General features: G+C 54.1%; 1 protein-coding gene across 1 annotated transcript; it reads left to right on the top strand.

The window, feature by feature from the left end:
- Nucleotides 1–3,794: 3,794 nt before the first annotated feature.
- On the top strand, nt 3,795–16,886 carry SYT3 (synaptotagmin 3; the record flags this gene model as incomplete). Its single annotated transcript, XM_079723054.1, has 9 exons — nt 3,795–3,890; nt 5,344–5,514; nt 7,767–8,289; nt 10,496–10,883; nt 11,085–11,303; nt 13,674–13,794; nt 14,015–14,186; nt 14,294–14,426; nt 16,821–16,886. The coding sequence occupies exons 2-9, from the start codon at nt 5,364–5,366 to the stop codon at nt 16,884–16,886; spliced, it is 1,773 nt and encodes a 590-aa protein (XP_079579180.1). The 5' UTR covers nt 3,795–3,890; nt 5,344–5,363.
- Between the last annotated feature and the right edge of the window lie 243 nt (nt 16,887–17,129).

Below are 17,129 nucleotides of genomic sequence, written 5' to 3'. Positions count from 1 at the left end.
AACTCTCTTGGGTCATCCCTGGCCCACTCCCTGGCTTGGCATGCAGCCCGGGACACAAATCCCTGAATCAGCATTTTCCTTCTATTCCAGAAATTATGTCAGTGCTGCAGTGGGGGGCGGGGGGCGGGGCTGGTTGTAGCTCAGGTTAGAGGGTTTGCCTCCCTGCATCCTCAACCACACAGGCCATGGCCAGCTTGGTCCACCTCTGTTCTTGGTGTTTGTTCTCCCAGGGGAGCACCAGGAGAAGAGGCGAATCTGTGTTTACACACAATGTGCATGACTCTGGGTGTGTGTCTGCGTTTGTTTGCAGGCACATTTGTGTGTGAATCTGTAGGTACTTTGCAAACTCATCCGTTCACTCCTGCATGGATGCATGCATGCATCCATCCAATGATCCACTCATCCACTCATTCAGCTATCCATCCGCTCATCCATCCATCCATCCATCCACCCATCCAGCTCATACATACATACATACATACATACACTTCTCTATTTGTCCATCCACTTGTTCATTCATTCAACCAACCAATACTTATTGAGTGCCTACTGTGTGCCAGGCACCAGGTCAGGCGGCGGGGACACAGCAGTAAACAAAAGTGCTGCCCCCATGGAGCTTATGTGCTCATCAGTCCTCCTCCATGTGCCAACTCGCTCCTGCCCCTGGCTTTGCGTGGACTGTTCCCTCTCCCTGGAGCAGTCCTCTCCCTTCCCCCATCTTCACCTGGCTTATGCCAACTCAAATGTCACTTGCTCAGAGAAGCCTTCCACTGACCTCCTTCTCAGACACACAGCACCCTGGACTTTCCTTCCTAACACTGATACCCATATAGAGTTATTTAATGACCACCTGTCTCCACCACTAGACCGTGAGTCCTCCCAAGGCTGGGATTTTTGTCTGCTTTGTTCCCAGCCAAACCCTTGGTGCCTAGAACAGTGCCTGGCAGTCAGTAGATGCTCAGTAAGTATCTATCCAATTGGGGGCATGGATTGCATTGAACGAATGTCTCTGCCTCCTGGTTCCCTGTCCAGTGCTCTGTGCTCTTCCACACCCCTGGTGGTGATGACAGGCAAGGTCCTCAAACTTCCTATACGCAAACAATGTAGTGGCTGAACGCAAGAAGTCTAGAGTCGGACCACGTGGCTTTGACTCTCAACTCTGACACCTCCCTGCTGTGTGACCTTGGGCAGGGCACTTCCCCTCTCTGAGCCTCAATTTCCTCACTTGTAAAATGCAGTGAAGGAGTCCATGAGCAAATGCATGTAATTACTAATTATGACAACAGTAAACATTAACCACTTTCTCTAGGCATCTCTGGTGAATTTAATTCAATCCTCGAAATAATGAGGTGGGTTTAAAAAAAAAAGATTACCCTCCCAATAAAAAAAAATTAGGAAAAAAAGCTCACCCTCATTTACAGACGGGGAAACTGAGGCACCAAGAATGTAAGTTATTCACCCGAGGCCACAAATGATGAAAGAGCTGGGATTTGAACTCAGGTACCCCCCTTCCAAAGTCACACACACAACCAGTGCACTGCAGCTATTCCTCGATACCCAAGTGCCTCTTCGGGAACATGTCATGGGAGTCTGGCAAGCCCATCTGTGTGCACATCTCTGAAAGTGTGCACATCTCTGAAAGTGTGCATTGCTGCATACTCCTTCTGTGTGTCTCTCCCTGTGGAATACAGCTGCCTGTGGACCCTGGGCGGAGGTCTGGCTGTGAGAGTGGTATTTGGGGTGCCTGCACTTGTGTGCACATATCTGTGGGTGCACCACCCTCCCATGCAAGCTTCCCTGGGTGCAAATGTAGGTCCATCCAGGAGAATACAAGAAGCACTGAAGATAGGATTCAGAGTGAACCCGGAAGGCGTTTCTGGGGCATTCAAAAGTATGATGGTGACTGCAACGTGTATACATAGGCCGCAGTTGGACGGATTATCTAATTGAAGGGGGCGCCTAGGGGACTCGGCTTAAAGTGTTTGCAGAAGAAGCAGCAATTTTTTACTTAGAGATTATATTTATATGGGTGTCACTGGGAGGCAGGGGGCAGCACTGAGGAAGACTGGGGGTAGTGAGGGGGCTCCAAGTCACCCCTACGGGCTGCCACTGAGACCAGGTAGCTCTGGATCTTCTTCAAGGGATTTAACCTCTGTGGGCCTCAGTTGTCTCTTCTGTGAAATGGGAATAACATAACTGCCCCCATCTCAGAGGGCCAAAGTGAAGATTAACTCAGAGAATGCTTTCAAAGCACTTAGCCCAGTGCCCAGATCACAGTGGCAATTGTCATTCACTGCTATTACTATACCGGTAAAGGTATACTTGCTGTTTTTAAAAAGTATTCATAAAGCACCTACTTGGTGTCAATGCTCTCCCTCTATATTGACTGGTTTTTCAAACCTCTGGGTCCCTTAGGAAACAGGTTTATTGTCTATATTTTGTTGATGAGGAAACGAACTCAGAGCAAAGAGTGCAAGGTCACAAAGGCAGTGCCTGGCGCTCAGTAGATGCTCAGCAAGTATCTGAGAATCTACTCAGGAGCCGGCCCAGGAAGGACTGAAATCCAGGTCCTTGCTTCTACCTCCACATCAGGACCGCTGATTCTGAGGCTCTGCCTGCCCCCCGCCCACCACCATCCCTCAGAGTTCCTCGGCTGGGAGGACTGGAAGTCCTGGGTCCTGCGGAGAAGGGGGCTGGGGAGTCGGGACTCCTGGGTCCCCAAGGGAGGAGGGAGCAGAAGGGGTGGATTCCTGGATCTGAGAATGGAGGGAGTTGGAAGCTCAGTACCCTGGGTCCTGGGGGAAGAGATGACTGGGGTCCCGGACTTCTCTGAGAGAGGAGGGGGTGAGGTCCAGGACCCCTGGATCCTGGGGGAGCAGAGAGGGTCATGATCTCAGATCTCTGCATCCTCGTCTGTGGAAGTGCGCTGCGTCTCAGACGCCTCGGTCTCGGGAAATCTCCCTTCTTCCTCGCTGCGGCCGCGCTCTTTGGGCTTTGAAGCCGCAGGTTCCGAGGGGAAGGAGGGGGTGCAGGGGGAGGAGCCGCGGACCTGCGACAGGGGCGGGGGGAGGAGCCGAGCTGGCACCTCGGCCGGCGCGCGGGGCTGCGGCGGCAGCGGCGGCGGCGGCAGCTCCGGGTGAGTCTGCTCCTCCCCCTCCCCCTGCCACAGCCCCCGCCCCAGCCCCATGCCGGGGGGCGGCCACGGCGCGTGGGGGCGGGGGTAGGTGCAGAGATACGCGGGTCTCCCGCTCGGGAGTGGGAGTGCTGCAGCGTTTGCTGGTCGCCCCGGGGGAGGGGAACGTGGCCCTGGAAGGGGGGGTCCCGAAACACCTGGGTGTACCCCAACCTCGCCCACCGATCCCCCGAGCGTGGGGATGGTTTACCCACTCCATGGCCCCTAAGGACTTAGGACTCCGCGGCTTCTCGAGGTCCCAGACATTATTCCTCTCCCCTGCAGCGCCTTGGGACCCCGGCATCTCTTAACCCCCCCACCTCCAAAAAAATTCCCATCTTCTCCGCAGCCGGGAGAGGTATTAAGGACTTCAATTCCCATCAGCCCCTGCAGAGCCTGGTCTATGAAGCCGCAGCAACACGAGCGCAAGGCCTGCCGGGAATTGTAGTCTTTAAGTCCCCCCACCCCCCCGGAGCTGGGAAGGGGTGGCTGGACTTCTCGGGGGTCGCCTGGGGTCGAGCAGCTGGCCCGAGTAGGACAAGATGTGAGGCTCGGACTGAGCTTTTTCTCACGGCCACGACCCCCAGATCCAGCACCCCCTCCCACCACCTGGCTCGTAGGGACAGGCCCGCAGCCCCGTGTCCACCCTACAACCCCCATGGGCTACCGCCAGCCGCCGCCTCGGCTACCATCCAGGACACGGCAGGGATAAGCGCAGGTGAGTCTGATATGCCTGTCTCCGAGTCCTGGCCTTCTGCATCACCCCCACGACACCTGTCCATCTATGAGCCCTGATCTGTCTGTCCCTAATTTCCCCAGCACCCTCCTTCCAGTCCATCTCTGATGTCTAGTTCCAAACCATGTGTCGCTAATTCCCCTTCTCCCCACAGCCACCTATTTCTCCTGGTCCCCTCTCTTTTATGCTCCCCCCTACCAATCCAACCTTCCTTCTGCACCCATGTCTGTCTGCCCAGTCCGTCTCTGTATCCTTTTGTCCATCTGTGATCTCTGGCCATTATTTTTCTGTCCTTTATTTCTGCACCCCATCCATCCTCTCTTGTCCACTGTTTGTCTCTCAAAGATATTTCTGTCCATGCTCTTTCCTGGCACTTATCACTGCCCCTATGTCCACCCATCTCTCACACTCCCATGAATTACACACCAGCTTATTCTTTATGGTTTGTCCATCCCACATCCCAGTCCTTAACTTTCCCTCTGTCTGTTCATCTGTCCCTCTCTTCTGGGCCCCAGTTTGCCCCTCCCGTTATCTCTGTCTCCCCTCCCCTTCTCTCTCCCTCTCTCAACTTGGTCCTTATCTCTGCGTCTTTCACCTCCATCCCTCCCCAGCCAGCACCACACATAATCACCTCTTATCTTTCTACCTCTATCCATCTCTCTCTCTCTCCCCACTCTCTCCCTGTCTACACCTTCCTGCTCCCTGGACCTACCAAGCCCTTTCCCACCCTGGGCCATTGCTCACGCTGTTCCTGCTGCTTTGAATGCTTTTCCTCACTCCAGCCCCACTGCCCACTGCCCATGGCTGGCTCCATCTCATCCTTCAGATTTCAGAGAGCTCCCCCAACTGCCCACCTCCAGGTCCCCTTGTGACACATCCTCCAACTATTTCTTTTAGAGCTCTTCTCACAGTCTGAGGGCTTTGTGTCTATGTGTGCGTGTTTGTTTATGTGTGTTTGTTGATTTGTTTACTCTTTGTCTCCTCTCATTGCATTGTGACACCAAGAAGCTGGAGACCACGTGGCGTTTGCTCCCTGCTGGATCTGCAGCAGCTGGCACAGTGCCTCTCACGTAGTTGGTGCTCAGTGAATATTTGTTGAATGCACGAATGAGAAATGGTTGTTCCGTTGTCTCTCCCTCCCGAAATTCTGTCCCTGCGTCTGTGCAGCCCTAATCTTTGTCTCCTTGTCTGTCCACCCCTTTATTTATGCACCCTTAATCTCTGCCCCTTGACTGGCCTTCCCAGTCTCTTCCTCCTTGTCCATTTGCCCCTAATTTCTTTTTCCTTGTCCAATCCTCCCCTAATCTCCATCCCTTGTCCATCCACCCCCAATTGCTGTCCCCTTGCCTATCCTTTTTCTGTCTCTTTCCGCCCTTTATCCACCCCTCTCCCCCATCCCATTCCCCATCTGCACCCTTGCCCGGCCCCTCCCAAGAACAGGACCCGCTGGCCACCATGTCAGGAGACTACGAGGATGACCTCTGCCGTCGGGCACTCATCCTGGTCTCGGACCTCTGTGCACGGGTCCGAGATGCCGACACCAGTGACAGGTGCCAAGAGTTCAACGACCTGCGAATCAGAGGCTATCCCCGGGGCCCCGATGCAGGTCAGCATCCCCAGCCGTCTTGGCCAGCCCCCTGCTTCCACTGTAGCCAGGAGTTTTAGAGATTCAGAACAGCCCTGCTCAGCTTCCTCTTCCTTATGGGGCCAGCCCCTCTTATAGTCTTGCCTCCATCCTGCCTGTTGCTGGTCCCCCAAACCTCTGATCTAAGAAGAAGGAGCTCTGTGGTCCATGTGACCTGTGACCTTTGGGATTTTGCCCTGTGGGCCTCCTGTCCACCCTCCCTCACTACCACACCACTGCTGCCACACACCCCCTTCAGGTATCTTTGTGCATTTCACATAGTGCTTAGAAGCTCAGGCTCTTAAGTCAGTCTGTCTGACCTGTCTGGGTTCAAATCCCACCTCCCCCACTTATGAAATGAATGGCTTCTTCTGTGCCTCGATTTCCTCATCTGGAAAATGGGATCATGAAAGTAACTACTTCATGGGGCATCTGAGAGGCTCAATTGATATAACACATGTGAAGTGCTAAGAACAAGCTGCGCGCACAGTGGTCATTCAATATATGTTGGAATATACTTACTGAGCACCAACTGTGTACCAGACAGTATACAAGATCCACTACCCTTTGTGGTACATATAATCCCTATTTTCTCTTTTTTTAATTTTATTTTTTAATTGGAGTATAGTTGGTTTACAGTGATTCAGCAAAGTGATTCATCTCTATTGTTTTTCAGATTCTTTCCCATTATAGGTTATTACAAAATAGTAAATATAGTTATAATCCCTATTTTCAATGGGGGAAACTGAGGCCCAGAAGGTGGAGTGATTGGCTCCAGGTAACCCAGCTAGGAATCCGCAGGGTTCTGAGAGCTAGGGAATATCATGAGTGCCCTCGTCCAGATGAAGAACCTTTAGGAAGCATGAGGTGGGAGGTTACAATGACAGTCACACGTGCTGAGTGCCAGGGCGGGGCTCAGCATCTCGAGTGCAGGATGTCCACGGGACAGTGACGAGGAATGAGGCCCAGAGACCTGAAGCAGCTCGCTCAGAATCTCATAGCCCATATGCGGGAGAGCCAGATTTTGGCCCCAGGAAGTCTGGTACACTACTGCCATTGTGAGTGCTGGGGAATCCCAAGGCCACCCTCAGGTTCAGTGATTTCTAGGACTCACAAAACTCAGAAAAGCTGTTATACGCATGGCTACATTTCAGGACAGCAAAAGGATGGAAATTAAAATCAGCAAAGGGAAAAGAGGCATAAGGTAAGGTGCAGGAGACACCAGGCGTGAGCCTCCAGTTGTCCTGTCCCGATGGAGTCACGCAGACAGCCCTTAACTCTCCCAGCAACAACGTGTGACAACATGCACAGGGTAGGGCCCGCTAGGGAAGCTCACCAGAGCCTCAGTGTCCAGGGTCTTTACTGGGGCTCTGTCATGTACACACGGCTGACTGTCCACGTGTCTGAACTTAGCATAATGGTGAAGACGGTAAAGCCAGGCACCCAGACTCGAATCCTGATTCCCCTGCTGCAGCTCTAGGACTCTGTGTCTTTGGTAACTTCGTGTCTCTTGGCCTCAGTTTCCTTTTGTGGAAAATAACAATGGGCATAATAATGCTGCCAACCTCCTAGCATGCCTGTCAGGCATAAGGAAGCTAATGCCTATAAAGCACTTATGTGTCCAGAACATAGTAACCTCTCAAGAAATGTTTGCTATTATCTTCCCCAGCTTGCTCTGCACACCATTTACTCCCTGCATTCCTTAAAAGCACTATGAGAGGCAGAACTGATTTTTCCCACTTGTCAGATGGGGACTGTCAGGCTCAGAGAGGTTAAGATATGTTCCCAAAGCCACACAGCAAGCTGGGATTTGAACCCTGACCTGCCTAACTGTGCCATGCAGTCTCCTTTCTCCTTGATCAACTCTTAGCATTTTAGGGAACCTTCGTCCTACCTCAGATGCTGTATTCCCTTACAGAGAGTCACTGTGGGCTAGCAATCAAGAGAATAAAAAGACTATAATCCGAAGACAGACTGCCGGTTCAGATCCCAGGTCTGTCACTGACTACCTGTGCAGCCTTACACAAGTCACTCAACCTCTCAGGTTCCTCATCTTTAAAATGGGTAGATAGAAACACCGACCTTGAGCAGTCATGGAGTTTATACTAAGTATTACATGTAGAGTACTTAGGACGGTGAGTGGCAAATACTAAAGGTTAGCTCTTGGGGACAGCAATGGGAGGATAAACTCTGACCCCGCCCTGACCCCTGACCTTTGTCCTCACTCTCTCCAGACATCTCCGTGAGCCTGCTGTCGGTCATCGTGACGTTCTGTGGCATTGTCCTTCTGGGTGTCTCCCTCTTCGTGTCCTGGAAGCTGTGCTGGGTTCCCTGGAGGGACAAGGGAGGCTCAGCAGTGGGCGGTGGCCCCCTGCGCAAAGACCTAGGCGGGGTCGGGCTGGCAGGCCTGGTAGGCGGCGGTGGGCACCACCTAGGGGCTGGCCTGGGTGGCCATCCCCTGCTGGGGGGCCCACACCACCATGCCCACACTGCCCACCATCCGCCTTTCGCTGAGCTGCTGGAGCCGGGCAGCCTAGGGGGGTCAGACCCCCCAGAGCCCTCCTACTTGGACATGGACTCGTATCCAGAGGCTGCAGCTGCTGTAGTAGCCGCAGGGGTCAAACCGAGCCAGACATCTCCTGAGCTGCCCTCTGAGGGCGGCGCAGGCTCTGGGCTTCTCCTGCTTCCCCCAAGTGGTGGGGGCTTGCCCAGTGCCCAGTCGCATCAGCAGGTCACAAGCCTGGCACCCACCACCAGGTGAGACAGGCTACTGGGCTGGGGGTCCACTCTGAACTTCTGTTCTTCTTATGTGTCTCTCTCCCATCTATGGCTCTCATGAGTCCTCGGGAAGGAGGGAGCTTGGGGTGTGGATTCCTGAATCCGGGGGAAAGAGGAGGCTAGGGCTTCAGACTCCTGAGCTGGAGGGAGGAGGGGGCTAGAGGTCTAGGTTCTTGGATCCAGAGGAAGGAGGAGGCCAAGGACAGGACTCTGGGATCAGGAAGGTGGAAGAGAATGGAGATTAGACCCCTGAGTCCCTGAGGCACAAAGCAATTCATCTCTTTCTCCCTAAGCCTGGGTGGGTGGTGGGACCTGCAGTTCATCCATCCATTATTCATTATTCTGTACACGTATACTGAGCACCTGATATGAGCTAGAGCTGAGCTGGGTGTTGGAAAAGAATAGAGGTGAGCATGGCAGACAGACCCTGCCCTCATGTCACTCACAATCCAGGGGAAGTGGGTCCTCAAATCAGCTGTCCCTATCCAGCCAGGCCAGGGCTGAAGTAAAGCAGCCTAGGGGACGAGGGTAGGACCAGATCACACAGGGTCTTGAATGCTGGACTGAGGGGTTGGGACTTTGTCCTAGGGCACTGGGGAGCCACAAAGGGCTGTGAGCAGAGGAGGTCAGCTGTGGGTAGAAAGACCTCTCTGGGGCCACATAGGGGACAGACTGGAGAGACAGATTGGATACCAAGAGTCCAGGCAGGAGACAAGGCTGAACTGGGGATGGTGGAGGAGGAGATGAGGTAGAGAGAGTCAGGGGGCCGAGAGTCAGGGATGGAACTGGGGGTTGACAGCTGTGGGTAGAAGGGGGTGGGAGGAGGTAAAGATAGCACCCAGGTGTCTGGCCTGGTGATTGATTGGGTGAATGGTGGAGCTGTCAGAGGATCTAGGAAGAGCAGTGGGTTTGAGGGAGACCCTGAGCTTATCTGGGTCTTGTTGAATGGAAGGGGCCCGGGGGAGCGTCTGGGGAAAACTGCCACTGGGAAGGATTGTCTTGGGCCCCAGAGGTTCATAGGTGGTTCTTGTCCAGTGGGCTGGCCAAGGGCTCATGGAAAATATAGTTTGACGTCTCTGGGGAGGCCTTCCAGAGGTTGATGGATACACCAGTCTGAGTTCCTCCTTCCTCCATTATACAGATGAAGAATCTGAGGCCCAGAGGTTGTTAATGACCTCCTCAAAGTCACTCTGGGAGCAGGGAATGGCCCACTGATCAGTAGCTGAAGCCATCTCACCCGGCATCCCTTTCCACGGCTTGGTGCCCTCCCACTTCCCCCAGCCTCATGCCTGCCTCTCAGCACATCTGGGGCTGCCATGTCCAGTCATGACTGCCCGTCACTAGGGGCCCGGGTGTGATGGTCCATGCAGGAGAGGATGGATGAGCAGGGACCACAGGGATGGGGAAATTCAGGAGATGGAAGGGAAAGGACTGGAGGGGAGAGAGGAGATGAGGATGGCCCCAGGTGTCTGACCTGCAAATCCAGGTGGATTCTGGGGAACTGGGAGAGGAAGTGGGCTTGGGAGGAGGCACTGAGCCCAGCAGGGAACACGAGGGGTGTGTGGTGTCTGATGGGCAGCTGAGGCTGTGGGCTGAGCCAGGCTAGAGCTCAGAAGACAGATTTAGCAGACATCAGGCTGCTGATGGTCGTGGAAACCTGGGGCACAGCTGAGCTTGTCCAGGGAAAGCGTGTGAGTGCGAAGGGGAGAAGATGGCAAAGATGGTTAAGGATGGAGCTTTGGGCTTCCAGAGTGTTCTACAAACACAGACAGCCAGAAAAGGAAGTTGAGAGAGAAAGGACAGCCCAGGGGGAGCGATGGTCAGGTGGGAGAGGATGAGGCTGGGACTAGGATGGGTCTGGGCTGTGTGAGGCCCCAGGGGTCCATAGAGAAGCTATTCTGGGTCACACCCTGAGGTCAGAAGGAGGCTTCTAGAGGCTGGTGCAAGCCCAGGTCGGGGGTGGAGCTAGCTTAGAAAAGGGGATAGGTCACCCTCCTCACACAGATGGGGAAACTGCGGCTCAGAGAATTCAAGTGCCTTGCTCAAGGTCACAGTGGGCAAAGGTGGGGATCTGTGGACACCTGGCTATGGGGTTTGGGGAAGAGGCAGGCAGAAGCCTCCCAGGTCTTCAGATGCAGCAAAGATCGGGGCCACCGACTCCGCCTTGTCTTCCCCACGCCCGCAGGTACCCGGCCCTGCCCCGGCCCCTCACCCAGCAGACCCTGAGCTCACAGCCGGATCCGGGCAGTGAGGAGCGGCCGCCCGCCCTACCCTTACCCTTACCAGGCGGTGAGGAAAAAGCCAAGCTCATCGGACAGATCAAGCCGGAGTTGTACCAGGGGACTGGACCCGGTGGCCGGCGGGGCGGCGGGGCCCCAGGTTCCGGAGAGGCCGGCGCGGGGGCGCCCTGCGGCCGCATCAGCTTCGCCCTGAGGTACCTCTACGGCTCCGACCAGCTGGTGGTGCGGATCCTGCAGGCCTTGGACCTCCCGGCCAAGGACTCCAATGGCTTCTCAGACCCCTACGTCAAGATCTACCTGCTGCCTGACCGCAAGAAAAAGTTTCAGACCAAGGTCCGGAGTGGTGGGCTGGACATCCGGGTCCCAGGGAGGAGGGGCTGGGGGCGGGGACTCCTGGGTCTGAGGGAGGAGGGGCTGGGGTTCCAGATTCCTGGGTCTGAGGAAGGAGGTGGGTAGGGGTCCAGACATCTGGGTCCCGGGCAGGAGGGGCTGGTGGGCATGGTGTCTGTCTCCCTTCCTCGCCCACCCCACTAGGTACACAGGAAGACCCTGAACCCAGTGTTCAATGAGACATTTCAGTTCTCCGTGCCCCTGGCTGAGCTGGCCCAGCGCAAACTGCACTTCAGCGTCTATGACTTTGACCGCTTCTCCCGGCACGACCTCATCGGCCAGGTGGTTCTGGACAACCTCCTGGAGCTGGCCGAGCAGCCCCCCGACCGCCCGCTGTGGAGGGACATCGTGGAGGGTGGCTCGGTCAGTGGCTCCTGCATCCCCCATCCCGGGGGACCTGGGACCCCTCAGTTTGCCATCTCCTTGCCTCCCTCCCCACTTCATAACCTTGTAACTCCTTGATCCTGGAGTTTTCTGTTCAGCTTTATTTTGTTGTAAGATATTGCAGACGTACAAGCAAGAATAGAGACTGATATAATGGACCCCCATTCCCCTTCCGCACTTTGTCAACTATTAATATCATAACTGGGCCCCAGATTCCCAACTTCTGACACCAGCACCTCACCCCCCCATCCCGTTGACATCTGATGGTAACCATTGAGAAAACTATAATAGACGCCCATGTACCCACCGGCCGGCTTTGTCAAACTTCCATGCCATGACCCGATGACTTCTGCCCTCTGGCCCTAGATTCCTGACCCTCCAACTTCCCAAGCCCTAGTCCTTGGCTTTTGTTTTCCCAACTTCCTTCCCCTCACAACCTCCCAATTTTCCAATTCCCAGACTTCCTGAACTCCCCCAACCCCTCTGATCTCTGAACATTTTGTTTCAAACCCCTGACTTTCAGATTCTCTAATATAATCTAATCCTCTCTCTCTTTATGGTCTCCACTAGAATTCAGATAGCCTGATGCCCCAAGCCTCGGACATACTGGGGTCCCCAGTATCCTGACATCTCCCCAATTCCCCCAACACCCCCCATGGGCCCCTTCCTCATTTCTTACAACCTCACTCTCCTGTACATCCAATCCTTCCCCAAACCCAGCCCCTAGGTCTTCGTTGGGTGTCCTGACCCCTTCCACGCCCCAAAGAACTCCTCAGCCCTCTCAGTTCCAATCTGTGGGTTTCCCAACATTCCAGCTCTCTGCCAATCTGGGGCAGCTGTGTGTGTCAGGGCTGGGTGAGCCCTGTCCTCATATCACGAGAGGGCTGGTTTTGCCCACCTGATGGCCCTACTCAAGGTCCTTCTCTTCTCCGAGCCTCAGTTTCCCCATATGTACAATGACACAGTTGAACCAGGTGCCCATGGCTCTTCCTAAAGTACCCTGCACTGGACTCTCCAGAGCCTGCTTGCTCAGTCCCCCAAGCCCAGCCTATGAGAACCACGTGCCTAGTTGTAGGGTCCTGATCCCCAGGACCCACATCTGTCCCACCAAGCCCCGCTCCCTGTCATTCCCCGAGGCAGCCCCACCCGAAGGCACCCTCCTGCATCCATCTTTGTCTCCTTTTATCACCTCTCGTTTTCTCTCCCCCTCCTGATCGCTCCAGATGTCGCTCATTCTTTCATTTATTCATGCATTCCTTCGACAACTGGTTTTTTCAGGATCAAGACCCGGGGGCCCCAGACAGTCCTCGGGAGCTGTGGGTCTAGGCTGTCACGCAGTTTGCTGTCAGGGGCCAGCATTACGGGGACACACAGCGGGGAGCATCTGCTCAGGGCTGCAGGGAATCTGGGAGCTTGTGGAAAGAGGTGACAGCTAAGCCGAGGCTTGTTGGCTGAGAGGAGATGCGGAGGAAGGGTATTTTAAGCCGAGGGAACAGCCTGGGCAAAGCCTCAGGGGACTGAGTGGGGAGTCTAGGGACCTGGGCTCCTATCAGTGTGGTTGGGAGGCGAGGGGCCAAGACAAGGCTGAAGGATGGGACAGGCGGGTCACAGGTCCCCTAGCTCTGGCCACTGTTCCAGGTCCATCTGTGTGTGTCACAGCGAAGGGTCTGCCTTCCTTGTAACCTCTGTCTGGTTCTTGGCTGTCTCCTGCCTTAAGACTGACCTCTCTGTGTCTTTTCTCTGCCCCACTCTCTCTAGATGTCTGTCCCTTTCTCGGTGTAGGTCTCTGCCTCTGTTTCTCTCTCTCTCTGGGTCTTTTCCCCTCCCCTCTCATTCTGGGTCTCTGTCACTCTCTCTGGGTCTCTAGTCCTGCCCCTCCCAGGCCTCGGGGCTCCCTCTGAGTCTATGCCCCTCTTCCTCCTACCCACCCCCTCTGTGCTCCCCTGTCTGGGTCTCTGCCACCCCTCTCTCCTCTGGGTCTTCCTGACTTTAGAACTCTGTGGGTCTGTCTTTCTGACTGTATCCCTCAGAGTTTGCATCTCTGTCTCAGTCTATTTCTCACCGTGTTCTTCTCTCTCTCTCTCCCTCTTTCTGTCCCTCTGCTGCTCTCTCCCCCCACCCATGCCTCTTCCAGTCTTCCCTGCAGAACAAATAGGATTTGACGGTGGCAGGCAGCTGTGGCCGAGGAATTAACCAGGTTTGGCCCGAAGTCAGATTGTTAAGTGGATCAGAAACCTGAGCCCTGGAGATGTGGGAGGACAGCTGGAGTCTGGGGATGGGAGAGAAAGTCAGGGAGAGACAGTGGGAGGCTGAGGCAAGGCATCGCTGACCCTCTTTCCCCAACTGCAGGAAAAGGCAGATCTTGGGGAGCTCAATTTCTCACTCTGCTACCTCCCCACGGCCGGGCGCCTCACCGTGACCATCATCAAAGCCTCTAACCTCAAAGCAATGGACCTCACCGGCTTCTCAGGTGGGTTCCGGGAAGGCGCTGGTATCTGAAGAGGGGGAGGACTGGGACTCCTGGGTCTGAGGGGGGAGGGGCCGGGGGCCTGGATCCTGGGTCTGAGGGGGGAGGGGCTGGGGGAAAAAGGCTGCGGATCCAGACCCTCGGGTCTGGGAGAAGAGGGGTCTGGGGTCCGCAGTCGGGTCTGAGGAAGTCGAGGTTCAGTGCTCTCCACAACCGCCCCCAGACCCCTACGTGAAGGCCTCTCTGATCAGCGAGGGGCGGCGTCTGAAGAAGCGGAAAACCTCGATCAAGAAGAACACGCTGAACCCCACGTACAACGAGGCGCTGGTGTTCGACGTGGCCCCCGAGAGCGTGGAGAACGTGGGGCTCAGCATCGCGGTGGTGGACTATGATTGGTGAGGGCGCGGGGGGTGGGAGGGAGGGGGGCGAGCGCAGGGGGCGGGGCCGGGCCTGCCTCCCTCCCTCTCAGGTGCTCACCGACCCCCCCACCCCTGACCCCCAGCATCGGACACAACGAGGTGATCGGCGTGTGCCGCGTGGGTCCCGACGCCGCCGACCCCCATGGCCGCGAGCACTGGGCCGAGATGCTGGCCAACCCGCGCAAGCCCGTGGAGCACTGGCACCAGCTGGTGGAGGTGCGTGGGCGCCACCCGAGGTCCCTCCCACCGCCGTTCGCCCCTTCACTCACACAACGCGTCACGTCTCTGTGGGCTGTGGAGTCAGCCTAGGTTCGAATCCCCGCTCTACCATCTCTAGCTGTGTGATTTAGAGCAAGTTACTTGAACTCTCTGTGCCTCAGTTTCCTCTGTTGGGAAATGGGACCGTTAATAACACCTATTGTTAGGATAGATGTGAAGATTCAGTGAGTTAATGCAGGACTAAGTGTCTGCCTCTTAGTAAGGGCTCAGTAAATAGTCAGCTACTATTATTATCATTACCCATGGTGCTAAGTCCCAAACAAAAGGAAAACACTAGATGATAAAATAGAGCGGGGTTTTCTTTATTTGTTATTTAAAGCAGGCTGTGAAAATTGAAATGAATAAGAAAATAAAGCTGAAATAGAACAGAGCAGACATTTTCACAGGGCAGCAAACCAAGGATCATAGTGTTAATTTATTTTTCTCCCTGTCAGTTGTGGTCCAGAACGTTTTGGAATCTGGGAGGTAGAGGGAATCTGGATGGGAGATGGAGGATGCCCTTTAGATTAGGGGGTCATGGAGGGCTGCTTGGAGGAGGTGACATTTGAGCAGAGGCCTGGAGGTTGAAAGTAATGGGCTCAGGTGAAGAAGATTGTAGGGAGAGGGCAAGGCTGCCCGTTCCTGTTCCTCGGAATCATCGAGGAGGCTGATGTCGGCGGTGAGCCTGGAGCAGACAAAGAAGGGGTACGAGCAGACCCCAAGAGGCCTTGTGGGTCACGCAAGAACCAGCCTGACAATTTTTTTTTTTTTTCGGTACGCGGGCCTCTCTCTGCTGTGGCCTCTCCCATTGCGGAGCACAGGCTCCGGACGCGCAGGCTCAGCGGCCATGGCTCACGGGCACAGCCTCTCCGCGGCATGTGGGATCCTCCCGGACTGGGGCACGAACCCGTGTCCCCTGCATCGGCAGGCGGACTCTCAACCACTGCGCCACCAGGGAAGCCCCTGACAATTTTTAAATTAAAAATTTAAGATCACTTAAGATGATTACTTGGTCAAGAGAAATTTTCAAACGTGGCTCTCTCATTTGAAACCAAGAAAAGCAAAGAAGTAGATTCTGAAACTATTGATGAATTTGCTGTCACTAAAGCCAAGAAAGTAAAATTATACTAAATTCTTTGTAGGGTATAAACTAAACACTTAAACTTAAGAAAATGTGAATTTCAATACACTTACTCTTCTTTTTTTTTTAATATTTTCTCAACTATTTTAATATGCCAGGAAAAAAAAAATTTAAAGACAGAAAAATCAGGTGCATATTTCTCCTTTCGTCTCCAGTTCTTGAGCCCAGGAACTGGCCCTTATTTACAATTTAAATAAATTTTAATTTTAAATAAATAAAATAAATTTTAAATAAAACAAGTTTCATTTAAAATTTATTTAAAATGGCACAGGACTGGCTTTTATTTAAAATTCGTATTTTGCTCATCATGGATTTTTTTTTGCATTAATTTTGATTTTTTAAAAATTGCATTACAATAGCATTTATCGTAATTGCTGAGTTTGGATGCACCTTAAATTTTACACTAGGAGTCAGTTCCTCCCTTGGAATTGACTAGTCTGGCCCTGCTTTGGACTTTTTTCCTGGGTTGGGTGTGCCGGGGGACTTAAAAAGGGCTGAGCACAGGACTCAGATGTGAGTTTTGAAAAAGACTGTGATTGTACTTAGATAAACAGATGGCAGCTTCTCCGCCCTTCCATCACTCACTCTTCTAATTCACTCACTCATTTATTCACAAGCTTCTCTGGAAGCTCCTGTGTGCCCTGCTCGCGCTCCTCAGCAGAGAGGAGCTGAACCCCGGCAGAGTCTGGCCCTGACCTTGACTTTCAGCCGGTAGTGTTATGTGGCCCCAGAGCATCTTTCTACTCCCAGAGCTGACCCTGTCCCTTCTCTGCTCAGCCCTCCCATGGCTCCACGGCACCCCCAGGACTGGGTCTCAGCTCCTCAGGGGCCCTGAAGGGTCTTCCCCGTCACCCCAGTATCCTCATCTCCCTTCACATTTCCACTGACTGCTTCTTTGTGCCTCAGTTTCTGCATCTGTAGAATGGGACTGTTGTACCACTTGTCCCATCACTTCAGAGCCAGGCAAAAAAGAGAACTGTAAGTGATGAAAACAGGGAATTCCCTGGCAGTCCAGTGGTTAAGACTTGCACTTTCACTACCGAGGGCGAGGGTTCAATCCACGGTTGGGGAAGTAAGATCCCACAAGCCGCAAGTCACAACCAAAAAAAAAAAAAAAAAAGAAAACAGGTTTGATGTCTTATTAGATTGATGATTAGCAACTGTTTTGTCTCTGTCCCCTACTCCTGAGCCTTCTGGATTTCCCCTTTCAGGAAAAGACTTTGACCAGCTTCACAAAAGGCAGCAAAGGATTGTCAGAGAAAGAGAACTCAGAGTGAGGGGTAAGGAACCCAGACCGGGGAGGGGAGGGGCTGGACTCCTGGGTCTGAGGAGGGAGAGACATAGGACCGGGATTCCTGGGTCCCTGGGGTGGTGACGGAACTACAGGCCATGGGCCTGCTCTCTGCCATCACTGACGTCTCCTCCCTGCCCGGTCCTGCAGGTCTGGCCTAGGCTCAGGATCGGACCAGGCCCCCTCAGGACCCCATCCCTTCCTGCCCGGACTGTGAACTCATCTCCTC

This window comes from Hyperoodon ampullatus, assembly GCF_949752795.1.
Source record: "Hyperoodon ampullatus genome assembly, chromosome: 18".
Lineage (NCBI taxonomy): Eukaryota > Metazoa > Chordata > Mammalia > Artiodactyla > Ziphiidae > Hyperoodon > Hyperoodon ampullatus.
This window is presented reverse-complemented; position numbering and strand designations above follow the sequence as displayed.